The 18,371-nt window shown below is 45.7% G+C and overlaps 1 protein-coding gene across 1 annotated transcript; it reads right to left on the bottom strand.

Annotated features, from left to right (window-relative positions):
• Positions 1-6,061: 6,061 nt before the first annotated feature.
• LOC120843148 lies at positions 6,062-8,358 on the bottom strand. Its single transcript, XM_040214381.1, has 4 exons — positions 8,304-8,358; positions 7,412-7,584; positions 6,302-6,394; positions 6,062-6,211 (listed from the first exon to the last, which is right to left on the bottom strand). Exons 1-4 carry the CDS (start codon positions 8,356-8,358, stop codon positions 6,062-6,064), a joined length of 471 nt encoding a protein of 156 aa, XP_040070315.1.
• Positions 8,359-18,371: the final 10,013 nt, after the last annotated feature.

Here is an 18,371-nt window from a genome sequence, read left to right as displayed (position 1 = left end):
CTCGGAGCAGCTGTGTCGGAACGCTAAGTTAACTCTCACTGAAGCCTGGACCCAGGCACGTCAGTCCGAAGACGCCGATAAAGAGAAAGCATCTGCGCGGCCAAGCAACGAGAGTTCCCGTGCAGTCCAAGTCGACGCTACAAAAAAAGATAAAGTTCCATCCCGTCGGCGCTCGGACGCCAAAGCAGCTCGTGCAAGCGGAGCCCAAGCCAGAGCAGGGCATCCCCGGGAGTCATCGGCCTGTTCGTTTTGCGGTCGCGCGCCTCACGCGCGTTCAGACTGCCCAGCACGGGACTCGCTCTGCAACTACTGCAGAAAGAAGGGCCACTTCGCCGAAGTGTGCCGTGCAAAGAAAGTCAAGCAAGGCAAGCTCGGCTCTATCCAGCTGCACGCTGTGGGAACATCCGCTAAATCTAGGTACGTGGACGTCACAGTGAATAACTACACCGCGGAATTCAAGGTGGACTCTGGAGCGGAAGTGTCTGCCGTACCGAGTGACTTTCCCAACGTGCCGGCCAAGCTTGACAAGGTTGAAAGCCTGCTGACAGGACCCGGAGGTCAACCGCTGCGTTTGTTGGGGTCGTATCTGGCACGACTGCAGTGGCAAGGGAAGACGAGCTCTCAGCGGCTCTATGTGATCGACTCCCTTTCCGTACCTCTTCTGGGTCTTCCGGCGATTGAGGCTCTCAAGGTTGTACAATTCCTAGGTGCTGTGGATGCTCCCGAGACAACACTACATGCCGAATTGTTTCGCGGACTGGGCACACTCAAGGACGAGTACACCATTCGCCTGAAGCCAGACGCCGCGCCATTTTCACTCAGCGCACCTCGTCGGATTCCCGTCCCGCTCCGAGAGGTCGTCAGGCACGAGTTAGATAAGTTGGAGAGCGACGGAGTGATTCGTCGCGTCGACAAACCAACCCCATGGTGCTCCGGACTCGTCGTCGTCCCAAAGCCTACCGGAGCGTATCGACTCTGCGTCGACCTGACACGGCTCAACGAAGTGGTGCTCAGAGAGCGCCACATCCTGCCGACAGTCGAGCAGGTCCTTGGTCTCCTGGGCGACGCGGCCATCTTCTCGAAGTTGGACGCCACAGCAAGCTTCCATCAGGTCAGGCTGGCAGCCGGCTCGCAGGAATTCACGACCTTCATCACTCCTTTCGGCCGTTATTGTTTCTGTAGACTCCCCTTCGGCATCACCTCGGCGCCGGAGTACTTTCAAAAACAAATGGCCAGAATCCTTGAAGTCAAGAAGGCGTCGCCAATATGATCGACGATATTCTCGTTTTTGGACGTAACCAGGAGGAACACGACGCTCGGCTCAAGCAGGTGTTGTCGCGGCTAGCAGGAGCTGGCATCACGTTGAACAAAGACAAGTGCCGGTTTGGAGTCTCCGAGGTCTCCTTCCTGGGAGTTATTGTTTCGGCAGAAGGCATCAGGCCGGATCCCAGCAAAGTGGAAGCCATCCGGACCATGGATCCACCGAGTGACATCGCTGGCGTCAAACGCCTCCTTGGGATGGTACACCATCTAGCAAGATTCCTGCCTCACATCTCTGACGTCACTGCCCCAATTCGAGTCCTCTTGAACAAAACTACGAGCTGGACTTGGCAGCATGAACAAGACGCAGCGTTCGCACAACACCCTCGCTGTCGGTGGGGACCGCTCTTCACTGAGGCTGCCAGTGCTGACGCTGCTGCACGAGGGACATCAGGGAATTAACCGTAGCAAAGCCCGGGCTCGAGAATCGGTATGGTGGCCAGGCATAACTGCGGAGATCACTTCCATGGTTACCAATTGTGAGCAGTGCGCCTCCACTCGTGTGAACTTGTCGGAGCCGCTGGTCTCCACCCCTCTCCCCGGTCGTCCGTGGCAAATGCTCGGCATGGACCTATTCCACCTCAACGGACAAACCTTCATCCTGGTGGTGGACTACTACTCCCGATTCCCAGAGGTTGTAACGCTAAGAAGCACGACAGCTCAGGTTGTCATCGACGTGATCAAGAGCATCTTCGCTCGCCGTGGAATTCCTCAGCGCGTAAGGTCTGACAACGGTCCACCATTTTCTTCGAGAGAGTTCACATCTTTCGCTAAATCTTACGGGTTTGACCACATGACCAGCAGCCCTCACTTCGCCCAGTCTAATGGAGAAGCTGAGAGAATGATCCGGACGGTAAAAGACCGCTTTCGGAAGGCAGATGACCCCCATCTCGCCCTCCTCAGCTACCGAGACACCCCGGGAGTGAACTGTTTCAGCCCAGCCGAGCTTTTGATGGGGAGGCAGCTGAAGACCCGAGTTCCTAAGCGCGACGAGCAGCTTCGTCCAGACTGGCCAGTGAAAGACAAGGTTGCCAGCAATGATTTAGTCTACAAAAGACAACAGGCTGCAGACTACAACCGGCGTCACGCGGCCAGGGACCTGCCGTCACTTCAAACCGGAGAGCAAGTCTGGGTGAGACCTGATCAAGTGCGCGCTACAGTGTTGAGTCCTGCTCAACGACCACGAAGTTATATTGTGGAAACAGAACGGGGTGGTGTTCTTCAGCGAAACCGCCACCATCTCGTGCCTTTCGGTGGAGAGGCACAACTACAAGATCAGCCTGAATCAGCGCAACACGTCTTGGTTCCTGAACAACCACGACCTGCAAGCCCAACAGGGCCGCCTCCTGCCACTGAGCCGGTCCCGGTCCCAACCGACAGCGACGGTGTTGTGCGAACTCGTAGTGGCCGACGTGTTGTTCGGCCGACCCGTTTAAATTTGTGAAATTTTATGTAGTGGGCTTCCTCCATCTTTCATCTTTCATAAAGGGGGGAGATGTAGAGGTCGCCACCTATTGACTTTGTAAATAGTCTGCCGCATTCCTGTGGCGCCCCCTCTCGCTGTACTTACTTGTTGTCGCTTGATTAAATTCATTCCTCTGTTGTGTTCTGAAACGTGTCGGTCGCATCCTGGCTCGCTACACCCTGTCCTCACGGTACGGGCCCTCCATCCATCAAACACTGCCCTCGTTTTTCTGCTTTCTTTAGGAGCCTTGCCGTTTCCTCTGGTTTACCTTTCCTCTCACGAGTAGAATTTTAATTACGTCAGTTCGCCATTCCGGCTTCTTTAACCTGTATCATGTTGTATATAGTGGGAACACGTACTTCCAGTCCCAAAGCGTTCTTCATCAGGAGGCTGTTGCCGTGCGGCCTGGAGAGAGGGGGACAGAAGAGGGGAGGGGAGGAGGAGGAAAGGGCGAAGGAGGAGGGGGTGGTCGGTTGGGAGAGTTTACCGAATGGGTCAAAACGCCCGTTTCTTCTTTTTCTCGGGGCGGGGGCGGGAGGGGGGGCGGGGGGGGGGGGGGGGGGGGCGGTCCGGACGTTTAGTTTTTCTGCTCGCGTCGGTTTGCGAACGGCCTTCCTGCGCGGGCGATTTCGGCACTCGGTGGTTTCGGGCACTCGGAGGCCAATAAATAAACACTCAAAACGAATAGCAATGAATCGTCCGTACTGCTGTTTACAAAACTCTATATTTTCTTAATCTTCTCGAGACAAACGGCACCGAAGTTAACACGCGTCACACGACAACTGGGGGGGGGGCTTTTTCGAACCATACTGAACCGTGCGTCTGCCCGTCGTCACCGCTGTGGTCGTGGTTGTGGCGGCCTAGTACCCCCGAGGACTATTCTGGGTGTCTTGTTCTCCCGGAACACGCCGCAAGGCGAGTTCGATATCCCGTGGCACTTACGCGCCCCGGCTTTTGCTTTGCATCTTTTTTAACTGCATTAGATGACAGGCGAAGAAGTTGTACTCCGTCTTCTAACGGTTTCGCCTTCCCCTCCCTCTCGGCCAAGGTACCTACCCCTATTTTTTATACGTGTCCGACCCCTGCCTGTTTCTTGCCGTCTTTCCCGTCTATTACTTGAAAAAGGGCGTTCGCCCGAAACGGCGTGTATACCTCATTGTCCGCGTATTTTTTCGAGAAGCACAACCTTATTACTTGCGATTACATATTTATATTTGCCGACCTTTGGAAAGGAGCATAGAAAGGAATCTTTTCTCAACAACAGCAAATATTATACAACACGCCTATTTGTATATTTAAACTTGTTCAACTTGTTAATTAAAGACCGTTCTTTTAATTCTTGCTTAAAAGTTGATATAGTATTCGGATATTTACTAAACATTAAACGAACCCAGTCATACTATCTAGAATCAAGCGTGATGGAGTAAGTTTATACAGTAGAATTTTTTTTATGCATGATTCGTGCTCACCTTACTAATTACAATGGAGAAGTGGTCGATAAGTTCCTTTTCTGTTTTATCCTGGTTATGGGCGTGGTCGGATATTATCAACACTTCAACCTTAAATTCTTCTGGCAGACTTTCCAGACTGCTGCCCACTGAAACAAAATGAATAGGAGCGGAGCACGGTACATAGTTGTATAGTGACAGGGCTTAAGTAAATTATTGAAATGAATTTCAATGAAATTGTCACTGAGATGTTTTCGTTTCCCAGTTTTTTTCTTTTGAATATTTATCTAAAATATTGACTGGGTATAAAAGTTTGTATTTGGAATATAACCTGTAAAAAAGAATGACCTGAGGTGGAGCGTTTTAGTTAAGTCGAGACAGGTGTGACCATTTTGAGCTATTGAAGAAATGCTCTCAAAGAGTTAAGGGCCCTTCGTCTACAGGACGCAGAGCCTTATTCTGCAATGGCAGATTCAAAATTATCATAGGAAATCGCATGCCTGCCCAAGGAGCTATGAAGTTGACAAAATTATACTCAAAATTGGCTAACATGTAGTGACGTCACATTTTTTTGTCGAAAAAACAATAGTGTAGCGTTAACGATGAAGGATGGTTAAAGTTCAATTTATCTTGTGGCACGTGACGGAAACATCTGCAATATTTCTTTGCGGGCGTTCTTCATTTCTTTATTCTACATAGATTAACATTATAATACTCAGATCCTCTGTTGCTGAGCAGCTTCCCGAAGATTTGCATTTTCTTTTTATGTACGCTCTATCCATTTATTGTAGGATGATGCCTAATTTTATATGATGAGTTTTAAGAGCTTTAGTACATGAAAAAAACAACGCAAATGTTTTTAAAATTCAGAGAACCCTCTTTTCATTCACCTTTCTCATTTTTGGGGCAGGATTGATGGTCAAAATACTTTGACATAACAATAATAGACATTTCTTATGTGTGGTTATTATTATTCTAAACCGTCTAGATTATCTACGAAAATAATATTTTCATATTGACAAAGTAGGTGTCTCCTCGATGGCTTTTCATCTAATGATCTTGAACTACACCAGTGGTCAGCGGTCATCTGAAGGCGGTTTTAGGCCCTCTTTCATTACACTTACTTTGCTGGTAATTGTGCTCAGCTTCTAGCTCCGGTACTTTGAGACCTCGAACTGTAAACACACACAAAAAAAAAAAAAATATTTGTATGTGGGCACAATAGCGGCGTCTTTAGTCACGTTCTCCTAAAACTCTTCGGCTCGGTATGTTCGAATCACGCATGGGTCTTAATCACAACTCTTCTGGCCTTCTTTAAAAAAAAAGGGGGGGGGGGGGCACTCCATTACTTGCAACAAATGGCAATAACCACTCTCTTACGCAGTGTAATTGTTTGCGTATAATATATCTGTCGATCATAGATTACTCTCTTGCTGTACCTTACTCGATTTAATTTTTCTAATAAATAAAACTGTTTAACCCGAAGCATTTCTTTTTCAAGCAGAATATATTACATTTAGTTGTCAACCCGACTATATTCATAAATTAGGAATTCAGGGCGTCATTAATCGATGTAATCAACAGCCAAGGTGAATACTATTACAAATGACAGTCTTAGAAACACAAGGATTGGGAGTTTTATGTTCGCTCACGCTGCTTATTGGTTGACACCCGAATTTCATTATCTGAGCACTTATGAGAAATGTTTGAAACTCTTTACCCCGACATTCCTTAAGCTGCCGATAATTATAGAAACAACTTCAATGCGTGATTTGTAGCAAATATATGCTCTCAAAAGGAGTTCACAATGTAGAGCGGCACCGACGTCTCAATTCGATTGATTATGGGTCTCACCGGAATCATTCAAGAGAATGGGGTTCTTGTCCAATTTGGATATTTTGTGGGCAACGCCTCCAATGTCTGCTTGTTGACCAGCCAACACCGGTTCGATTGATAACAGGTCACTAAGGAGTCCTCTCTGCAAAGTTAATGCGAATTAAACAATCTCAGAACTGAGAATTGTTTGATACTTCATGAGTGGGAGCTTAGCATGCAAAGTAAATCATACCACTTGGACTCTTCCATTCGATTCCTCAATAAGGAGAGATGAACCATGCTTTATGTTGTGGTACAAATTTTTTTCCAGATCCTTGCCGTTCATCTGGTAAAAACACAGTAATCACATTTTGAATATTGCTTTCGTTTGTATAAGCAAGGAACCACCCGATTATCAGTGGAAAATTTTACGCCTTGCTTTAAATATAAAACGTTTAATAACAACTAAGAGCTGTGGCTTGCATGCCGCTATCATAAAAATTTTTCGGTCAACATTTTAAACCATTCCTGATTCCGTCAGCTCTGGTAGTACGAGTATTGCATCAACAGTGACATCTTTGAAAAACGTAAAAATGTAAGATTATTGTTCGCGGGCCCTTGTTGCTGTTCTGCTTGAGGCTTGAGAAATGGCTGCGACCTCTAACCATGATGGAGATTGAGCTCCCAGAAATTTATGGGAGTGACAAACGCTGATATTCAACACATTTCGCGCTATGGTATAATCTTAAATACAGTACTGAAATTGGAGTGGGAGCGTATGAGCTAGAAAAATCCGGGAACAGAATTAACCAAAAAGTGTGGCTCGTAAAGATATTAAACAATTAGAAGTTTGTAGGAGTCTAGTGAACACGTGAGTTTGAATGAGTCTATATATTGTATGTGTTTGATTCGAGAGACTGTATGTGTTTTAATAAGTACAGAGGTGTCGTCATTTTGAGGAGCGCAAGTGCTGTCCATGTAGCGCGAGAGTGGTTCCTAGGACGCTCAGTACGATCAGTATAAAGAAAAAAAGGACTTGGCTTCTAGCATTTCCTTCAGCAGAGTAGAAGTTTGGCTTGCCCTTGCTGCATGTGAAAAAGCTGGATGTCAACAAGCTGGCCTAGTGGCATATAGTGACTCGCCTACTACTCAACAGTCAATACTGCGCTCATCGCTCACTGTTTGAGCTGTGATATTCTCGCGGTATACCTATACGAACAGCTTCAAATAATCATAACGTAGCAAATGCGCCAAATATTTCGTGAATACCAGGCACGCCTTCAAGTATGAAAGAGGTTAGTGAAAGGCGTCAGTTTCTCACTGACTTCACACCAATTTTAATATATTTTAGGAAACTACTTACACTTGTGTCATACTGTTTCTGTCCATCGTGTTCCGTAAAAACAAAGTTTTCGGAGAACACTGTGCTCTTCTCTAGGCTCAAGGTAAGACCATCTCGTATGTGGAGCATCTTCTCGCCATTGAGACCTCTGGCTTCTAGGATTCTCGGGTAGACAACCTCCTCCACAGGTGGTTCTGCGAGTGTGCATTATCAAACGGTTAAAAATAAGAACACGAGAGACAACTGAGATTTTTGTCACTACTCTTAAAATTATTGTGACAGCGCACAACATTAGGAGTATGTAAAACAAATTGGAAAATGTACAAAATTCTTTACAATTTGTTACATGTGGGCTCAGCTGAAAAGCTTGTGTTTGCACACAGAAATCGTGAAACAATGATGTCGAAAACAGTCTCCACTGTCCATCGGCCTGAAACTTCCAGAAACGCGTCCAAGAGTTTCCGGAGAGGCGATATACTGTCTGCAGCATGATCTGGTTTATGTCTTCCTTCCGAAGAACCGGAAGAATGCAACGGTTTTAAACCGTACATTTATTTCGTATTACTTTTTCCCTCACAACACTTTCGAATATAATTAGGCGTAGAAGTGGGAAAAAATTATGCTAAGTTTGTTCTGATTGCCCAGAGAAAGCAAACTGTACTTAGAATCCCACAATAGCGAAAAGAGACGAAATGTAAGGGCAGAACAATAAAACCATATTAATTTTGATATTCAGAATAACAGCTATAAATAATTAAAGTTATAGGAGGTAAAAGGATATGATATGATTAGTCTCATGCCTATATATTACGTTTAAAGGAAGACTCCCTCTAAATAACAATTGTTACCGCAATTTTATGATAAAAAAATAAGTGTGACCAAGTATAGCGGTTCTCGACGGTTAGGCACTCACCTGCATAACAGACAGCCAGGAATATTGCAAATATGAAACCGAAATATTCAAGCATTTTGGACCGAATACCTAATGGTGGTAAAATGTCTGGGGGAGCCCAGGGCTACTTATACAGCCCGGAGATGTCTCCACGACCTTTACAGGCTTCTCTATTTCAAAATGAAAATGAGGTAAATCGTGGCGGAAGAGGAAAAGGACGGGACCTATGATTGATTGAACTATTCTTTTTTTTTTTTGTATAGGCTGTCGTGTGTCCTGCAAGGGTGGAATGAGATGAAGAAGACGGATTTTTCGTTCTTTAATTCCTGCTTACGTTCGCTGCTTGCCAGATGTACGCACTTTCTCAATTGTCAAAGAAATAAAAGGTAACCATGATGCGACGCTAGGAAAGAAAAACAGCCCACGTAATTATCTCCAAGTTATGATAAAAATCCGCAAAAAAAAACTCTATATTTGCAAACCACAAGGCCCGAATCAAAGTTTCAGTGGTGATAGCAGTATATAATGAAGTGTCATATAACTCCAAAGCTGACCCCGATAAAAATGAACTATCATTAAGACGTAACCTTTCTACATTTATGTGTTATTCAGTAATTTGGATGTCAGAAAAATTTACGTGTTCCCGAAAACCCTTTTTCCAGGAAATATTTTGCTGTATACTTCGCACATTATAGTCGGTTAAATGTCGTCTTTTGTGCGAATCAATAGTAGTTTTTCATATTCTCTTGTAGTGGGTAATGCAAATAAAAGGATTGTTTGATCGGCTTGAAAGAAAAACACCCACCTATTACGTTTACGTCGTTTTGTCGTTTCCAAACACATGCGGAACAAAATTACGCCGTGCTGCAATGGAAACGCTTAGATAACATGCGGTCCCCACTGACGTACCTAACATCACAGATGGCGATCTAGGAAATATATGGCGTCGACCTTACTACATAGCACTTGGTCGAGGTAGTCACCGCCATATACCGTCGAAGCTCGTCGTATGACGCGCCTGGAAATCTCTTCAGATCTGAAGGAGCCGTTTGCTACGTTACGCTCATCATGTATAGAACTTCATACCCAGCGTCGCAACCCAGACTGTTCTTTAGGTTCAAACAGTTTATCAGCCTCGCCGTTCGACCCGCTCTCTTTGTGGATTTTATTAATTGCTCTCCCAGATAGATTAAGGAGATGAGGGACTCCAGATTTCTTAGGGCGTACTACAGCCATGTGTGTGCCCGTATGCTTCCCTCGAAAGGGTCAGTAGACCCTTCTCTAAACTCTGTTAAGCAATGCTGGCGGCAGCGATATTTTGGGCATCGCTTCCTCTTCGAAGCGTTCGATAGGACCCTAGATCACACCGAAAAAACTAAGCAGCTTTCGTGTCCAACCTGCTCAAAGCGCGTGCACAAGTAATGGCGGCTTTGAATCAGCCACTGTAGGGCACGCACCTTTGGAAAGACCTAATTCAATAGTGCTCGTTTTATTTGTGTGAACGACTTTGAAGCGATGGCTCTCGGCGGATATGTAATTGCTTCCGAGTTGCGGACCAAATAGTCTTCGATAGTTTCAGAAACGCGGAGTGAAAATTATCATTTTCACAGTCCTTACTTTGTAATTCGTTCCTTGGCATTTTTATTTGAGAGGTGCAGCTGTCTCATTGGATGATGAGTGACAGTTAGATGCACAAGGTTCGTCCCTTCCTGTGTTTCTCATGCTGTCACTGTCTGTAGGACTGCGACGACATCGCTGCAGGTTCAGGTGTCACCAGCCGAAATTTAAAATGGATTCTATTTGATTACTCATTTGAAGCCACGTTCATTAGTGAAAAAAGTTATTTGTATCAAAGATTTCTTGCGTCCAATAAACACCTACCCAAGCAGCACATTACGACGGGCTCGAGCTTGAGCCAGACTGGGTAGCCGGGGAAGTTTCACTGGGCCTAGATTGTTTTGCACCATGGCACGTGGCAGACCCATCCAGGTATGCCAGTCTGGCGACCACCGGCAGTTCCCTGTGTAGCCATAGACTGGCTCACCGCTGGAATTATGGCGTGGGCCAGGCGGGAAGCTCAGAGGTGCCCCAAGCTTGGCTCTTTATTGTATATACAGCATGGGCCAGGTTAGTGGCCGGGCGGTCAGCCAAGCTTGGCTAGAAAATAGAAATTCACCATGCAGTTAAACCAGTTTAACTCGTCATATTGACAACACACGTCGTAAATTAATAAAATTGAATTTATTTCCACAAAAATAAATACACACTGCAGGCCGCGAAAATAAGCATAAAAACATATGTACAATGCAAAAAAATTGTCATGATATTATTCATGTGTCCCAGGCGGTTGGCGAGATTCTCCGCATCTTCTGGAGTGTCGGGGTTCCGGTGGTGGCTAACGGAGTACCCCAAGCATCTGAAATAAGAATAAACATCAGTAATTAGAACCGTGGCAGATTTATTCGCACCCGTCTGTTGTAAAACGGTATGTCACTAATGCCACGAATCAAAAATATGCACTATCATAAACAGTATGAGAGAGAATATGAAAGCGTGTGCCAATCGTACATGTGGTGCCAGTCTCGCGGCAATTAAGTATAAACCTCATCTAAGCGATTTGACGAGCGACAATGATCCGCTTCGCTGTCGTTCGGTCACTCATTCGATGCAGCAAACCGCATGAAAGCGACGGGAGCAAGCGACCAAGGCGATGAGCGACGATTTCTAGAAATCCAAAAACCGAGCGACCCGATTGCGGAAATCTCCGCCGCTCGTCGCTCTCTTAATCGCTTACATGAGGCTCAGCCTTTACGAAAATCAACGCCTAGGAATGAAAAGATCCTGCTGTTGTTACCCCCTTCCTGCTTGCCCAGTTTGTCGTCCACTATTCAACTCGCAATTGCGAGTTGCATAGAGGGCGACAGACTTGGAAGGCAAGAAGGGAGTAACAACAACCGGATCCTCTACCGCAGTGGTTAACCCCTGTAATAGAGGATCTCTGAAGCTGAATGTATACACTGGCGGCTGTATTACTAGCATAGCTGTTCCGAATTGGGTTGCAAAAAGGTTCAGTTTCACATGCACCTGATTATGAAAATGAATCCAAATGGTCGAGCCTGCTTACCTGGCTCGCTGGCGCGGAGACAAGAGACAGCCATTGCCCGCGCTGCAATGAGGACGGAGCGAATTCCGAACACGCCGTTCTGGGATGCAGCCATTTCGCCCACGAGCGAGTGGAACTCAGGCGGAGGTCGTCATCAGCCACAGGAACCATCGGCAGAGGCAGCACTCAAGGCACTGGCAAACTATCTTATACAAACACAGCAACTTGTAACATCCCCAAGCAGAACAGCAGCGGGAACTGCCGGGACCCAAGCAACCCAAGTTCGCGCCACTAACGCCAAATCCGGCTTTTATTTTAGTAATTTATTTATTTTTTTTTTTTAACTGCGCCAGGCCGGATGCAGCCGTAGCTTCCACCATGGCACGGCGAAACTAGCGCCGCCAGGCGCTGCGGCAGTCTCGCGAACTAGGTCTGGGTTGTAAACTACTTGCAGATGGCGCCACGGCGCCACTAAAGCGAACAGCTATCATCATCATCATCAACGTGCTCACCCTTCTCCTTTTCCTCTCCCCTTCCCTCCTGTCTTTTCTTTTTTTATTTTTTTCGGCCGTTCTTTTTTTTTTTATGTATGCGTGTGTTTCACCGTAGGAAACGGCGCGAAAATCAGAGGAGGACAAAGAAGAAACACACGGGACGAGCGCTCGTCCCGTGTGTTTTTTCTTCGTCCTCGTCTGTTTTTCGCGCGGTTTCCTACGATGAATTTCCACCAACTCGCCCAACTATCCATTCTTCGGCGTGTGTTTATCGCGCGTGCGTGTACGATGATGGGTGGTGAAGCGTGTAGAGATTTGGCGTGCGGCGCGCGCTCGTGCGTCTGTGTTAAAGCATCGCTTTTTCACACTGTAAACACGGACGTCGCTTGATACGAATATGTCTGTTTGCTGTTTTTTATCGATGCCTAACAACAAGTACACTGCACACAACCTCGCCAAGGAAACGTCATAAAACCAGAAGATTGAATAAGACGCATTTTATTTGAAGTCATTTCACGTTCTAAAAATGCGTATCTATTTTCAGAATTGAGAGAAAGCTTGCAGGAATACATAAGGAATGAATAAGTCAGCCTTATGGCGAGATCAAGAGCATAGATATACAAACATGTAACATGTGACATCATAAAGAAATAATTGCGTTTACTGGCATCTCGCCATCTTTCAATTAGTATTTACATATTTTACATATTTACTTTATTACCACATACGTCTTAAACAAGCAGTTTTCACAAATAGCACATCTCATTTATTTAAGCTCTTACCTATGACATTCAATAAAGCATTTACAAGAAATTATAAATTTCTTTTATACCCCATAATGCCGTACTAGCCATCACACGAAAAAGCATACTAAAGCTCCAGCGCACAGCATTCGAATTATTTTCTATACAATGTATGAGCAACCTTAAAATGACAATATACAATATACAGAGAAGTATTTACAGGATTTTAAGTCACGAATATATGCACCAAGTTGCACACAGGCAATAAAAAAACTCACACGTCGAGCAAGAAGCAAACAAGCCGTTTGCCGCAAAGACGACGTTCGCGGAGTTTGCTCAACGGCAGCAACTTGAACTCTGGGCAATTTGCATAGCAGATCCCTTTACTGGCTCTATTTGAAAAAGTAAACGGAAAATAAGAAAAATAGCGCGCAGTTCAATTCTGCCAGTATCGCGCGTACGAAGTTTGTGGTCTCACCTGTCGTCCGTCGCAAAACGAAAAAAAAAAAACTGCAGTCAGCGGTTTTTGTCGTATGCTAGCACCACTTTGCTGCACATCAATATCCATAGACAGCAGCAATCCCGCCGAACTGAAAGCTGAAAGAACCATCTAACGCGCAGACCCCCACCGCCGAAGGTTTCGGTTGCGCTCGAGCGTTTCGCGCACGCCGCTCGCCACTCGCCCGCACGTGCTTCGAAAGATCAAACAAAAATAACGGTCGATAACGGATCTCTCCCTGAACGCCCATGATTGGCTGAAAGCGCCCAGACTGATATTATATGGTGGCGAAGATAACCTATGCGACACGACGCTCAAAACTGCGGCGGTAAGACTGAGAACCACGTCTGGGTTGGAACGAATGAATGGATGTACGAAGCCTTATGATTAGACGTACGGAAGCTTTATGTGGCGCCACACTTTGGCCACCCGTGGAACCTCAGAGCTGCATACGGCTGACTGCGCCGCCGCCGACTCAAACCGGCGCTTCGAGCGGATGCGAGGGCCGCGCTGATTGGCCCGCGCGCTCCCTGTCCTGGCACGAGAGCAGCTCTCTTCTTTCAAGGCATCCGCGCTGCTCGCGGGGACACTACATCATCTCCGGTCGCGGGGCACTGGCGCATTCCAGGCGTCTGACTCACCTGCGCATTGCACCTGCGGGTGCCGAATTTTCCCGCGCTTTTCCAACATCACGTGGGAGGCTCCCGGCCTCGGGCACTTGCACTGGAAGCGGCTTCTCCGTGCAAGCCAGGGTAGATAAAGGCCGCGGTAAAAAGCGGGAAAGTTATAAAGTTCGAGTTCGACCAATTTCGACAGTTTGATTTCCAATTTGTCCAGTTCAATTCCACTACAACCAGTTCATTTCGGGTTCGGCCTGTTCATATCCAAACTGTTTTGAAATACTGTAAACGACCAAATTTTCGCGAAGACCTAATTTTGGCGAATTTCGCGAAATGCCTACAATTCGCGAAAAATATGTCCCGCGAACAATTGGGGCAATATATGAACGCTACGGAAGCTACACTCGATTCGCGAAAATTAGAACTCGCGAATAATTTCAAATTTTTAGCTTTGGCCCGATTCGCGAAAATTTTAGCCCGCGAAAACTACATCGTTTGCAGTAGTTTTTTTTTTTTTTTTTCAATGGGGAAAACGTGTTTTTTTTTTATGCCTGTAGCTGAAACAGACGTTTTGCACTGAAACGTCGCTTTCTACAGCGAGGGCTCGTGCCACAAAGCACCACAAATGTGTAAAGAGAACGCTCATACGATAAAAAAAAGGGAAAAAGTTAAACGAACTGTAGAGTAACAGTGGCTTTCAGCGGGCATTCTGGGTCCAATAAAACACGAGCTTGAGTCAGGAAAATTGCATAGCGGCAATTCCCTACCATTCCTTGGCTATACCCTATCTTCGATCTGGCAACATGCTGAACATTGGCTGTTGCTTGTATTGAGCGGACCAGGGAATTCCTGTGAACCACCATGGAACCTCAAAGCTTGGCAGAGGCATTGCTACCGTGGCCATCCCTGACCGAGGAAAATCAATAGACAGACAGGCTACATAAATACTGGCAGCGGCCTGTTTACCCTGGTAATCAATGACTGAGGAAATTGATTGGTCAACCAGGGAAGACGTTCCCTGGCAGTTCCGTGGCTTTCTGGGGCAAGGAAAGACTGTGAAACGCCAGGCTGACATACAGACGTAAATGGCTGGGCAGTCGTGGCCAAGCTATCACAACTAAATGCCAATCCTGGCCCCAGGTAAACCAGGCAAGTGTGCTACCTCGGTATGAATCATACAAGATATATAAGAACACATAAGGACCATATAACAACCATATAAGATCTACATAAGAACTATATAAGATATGTTCGAACCATATAAGAAACTTATAAGAAACTTCTCAGAAGTCTCTTATATGGTGCTTGTATGTTCTCATCTATCTCCTATAGTTATATAGTTCTTATATGGTTCTTATATGGTTCTTATATGTTCTTAGATACCCTGTATTATTCATATGTGTTTATTGGACACAGAAATTTGTGATACAAATGAGAAGTTTCAAAAGGGTTGTAATACAATAGTCCTAGGCTTAAACAACCAAGGGGGGGGGGGGCGGCGTGGCGAGTTGCAAGATTCTCATTACCGCTCTAAGTAGAATAGGATTTTTGCATTGGTCGTCAAAACCGGCAAAGAAAGTTCCACGAAGCAATGAGTGGGATCATGAGAAATCATGCTCTGCGTTTCTTAAAATATCGCTGACTACATCATTTCGAAGATGGCCAACACGTAACAGATTAAGCGAGGCTTTCGAACGTAACATCTAGCACAAACCACATTCGTTGCACTTTATTTCATTTTTAAAAAAACATACAAACAAGAGGCTTTCGTCTTCAAGCGCAGCTTCGTGCTTTTCTAAAACACTGTCATTCAGTGAATGTGTCGTATTGGAAAGACGTGACAAAACGTGGGCTGAGTAGGATGCCCTGATCTGTAATAGAGTGCCCGGAATGCATCTGTTACAGGCGAGTACATGGCATGCAGTTGACATCATTCTAAGATTGCTACGGTGACCACTGATAGAAGAGGGGAAGATGGAGGTCCCCTCTTATTTAGATCCTCTTTTGTGCCTCCCGGATTTGCACAGATGTCGCTATTTTCTCAGAACATCATTGAAGATAAGCCCGTCACTCAAAATTCTTACAAAAGCAGCTTCCCTGTCGTCCTCTTACATGGTGGCCTAAAGTTTGCGATGTGACGTCAGTGCAAGCCATTATATACTCCGTGCTACACTCGCCATGAACACAAAATGATCTTAAAGTTTCAAGAGATTGCGACACCGGAGCCGGCTCCTCGTGTTAGAGAGCCAAGATTTTAAAGATAAAGCTGCCGAAACATCAAGGGCTCTGACGATTGAGTAGCGGACACCACCTGCAAAGATTAGATGAACGTGTGCATGAGTGCTTCGACGTGTGGAGAGAAGGATACCAATTGGAGTGGCGGAGCAAAACGAGACACTTTCTGTCGACAGCTGTGAAGTCGGCACGCGTAAACTACGTAACCCGAATCGAGCATGTGATAACAGCCTCCGAGGTAGACACATTTCGTCAGGTTGTCAGTTCTGCGAACTTGGTGGTAGCGTGTGAAAATGCAGATAAAAAGAATACGAATCCAACGACAGGTTTTGTCACGGAGCCCCAGCTCGTACGTGCTAACCCTTTCGTGGTCTGTCAAGCTAGAGAAAGAACTACACTAAAACAGGCACCTCCTGTGTACCCCCCCCCCCCCCAGTCTTAGGTAAGTTACTTCTAAAAAAGTAATTTGTTACAGTTACAGTTATTTTCAGAAAAAAGTAGCGAAGTTACCATTACAGTTACCGCAACAAAAGAGTAACTAGTTACAGTTACAGTTACTTTGAAAAGTCACGACGTTACTTTTCAGTTACTTTTCTATAACACGAAAAAAAAAAAAACTAGAAAACACCCATCACCAAGTTTTATTGCATAAAATTAAAAAAAGTCCGCTTTTTACTTCATATTGTAACTTAGCAGAATTTGCTTCTCGAAATTGGTGTCTGAAAATTTTCCTTGCTTTTGGTGACGAACACGTCCCTGCCCTTCCTGAACAGACCCCGCGTAACCAGAGTAACAAGCAAACCCCGCGCAAAGAGCAGTGAATTTGGCCTCGACTGATGACATCACGCCGGAGTAGTGGCGCAAATAAAAATACGAAGCATGAGCAGTGTAAATTAGTGGTGCTAATGAAAATACGAAACAATCGCAATGCCCTCGGCGTGTATTGTTGTTTCACGGCTCAGAAAAAAGAACAGCGGCAACATTGATAGTGCTTCAAGATACTAAGATGTCAGTGTCTAGTCACAAAGTAGAAGCGCGTGCGTAAACACAACTAGATTTTTTTCATCACATCTGCACGTGGCTATATACTATATTCGGGTCGTGACTCGGGAGAAATAAGGTATTTACAAGTTTGTGCAAGGCCAGTTTGACACCCAAAACGTTGGAACAGACAATTTGAAAAATGCTAGGAATAGCTAGATAGTACTCGTTCAATGATATATTATTCATAAAAAAACTGGAAAGTAACGGGAAAAGTAACGTCGTTACTTTTATCGTTACCTGACAAAAAGGAATAGAACTGCAGTTACAAGTTACATTTTTAAAAAGTAAATCGTTACAGTTACAAGTTACCAAAAAAGTAACGAAATTACAGTAACGCGTTACTAGTAACGAGCTGGACAAGAGTGCCGAATTCTCTTCCAGCTCGCTTGCACCTTTGCATTTAATTGCATTATAGTTATAACCTTAAATTTGCAAGCTTCACCCTTGTTGGTGTTAGACTGGTGGCAGCTGATAAAACCCGTTTGCTCTACTGACGTCTAACCTCTGGTTAGCTCAGTTGGTAGAGCGCGCCACCTGTAATGGAGAGGTTCCAAGTTCGATACCCGGACCAGGCGGATTTTTTCAGACGCTCACCAGTCACCTAGCTGTGTTTGGAGATTTATGTTTGTCATTTGTCCCTCTTGTTCCACTTCTCCAGGAATTATTTGCGTCATTCTTGTCCAGCTCCCTTGCACCTTTGCATTTAATTGCATTATAATTCTCTAAGGTCTCTAAAAAGACCATGCTTGAGGGGAAGAAAAAGTAACCATGGAATAAAGCTTTAATATTCGTCTTCCCAGGCAGCACGCCGACACTGGGCCAGCGTCGGGGGAATATTGCTCATAACATTGGTTAAGTTTCATGTTTTGCACCATGGTTCAGTATTGGGCCAATATCGGTTAACGATCGTTCTACGAATGGGCCAGAATCGGTGATATCATTCGAGTTCCGGGCAGAGATGGGCGATTATCGGTTAGCCTGGCCGTGGCCGCTATGGTGTCAGTGGACATGGGCCAAGGCAACGTTACTAGAACCGATCAGTTGGGAAACTGCCACAAAGCCTGCTCTGAAAAAGCAGCACCGATCCGTACTCGAGAACCGAGTTAATTGAGAGTTTTAGGGTTCATCTGAAACTGCCCCAGGGACAGCACTTCACTCAAATCGATTACATCTTTCAGACCATCGCGAAAGTCTATCGCACGGTAGGGTCGGATTTTGCACATCCGATACGGTACGATGGGCCCTCCGGTACGAACTGCGCATGCGCCTGTCTTCTGCGATTTTACCGCAATGCGCTGGCCGAACCGTAAGGCACGACCGGCACGGCCAATGGCCGACATGGACAGTCTCG

Source organism: Ixodes scapularis, unplaced genomic scaffold, assembly GCF_016920785.2.
Source record: "Ixodes scapularis isolate PalLabHiFi unplaced genomic scaffold, ASM1692078v2 PGA_scaffold6__148_contigs__length_123643588, whole genome shotgun sequence".
NCBI lineage: Eukaryota > Metazoa > Arthropoda > Arachnida > Ixodida > Ixodidae > Ixodes > Ixodes scapularis.
This window is presented reverse-complemented; position numbering and strand designations above follow the sequence as displayed.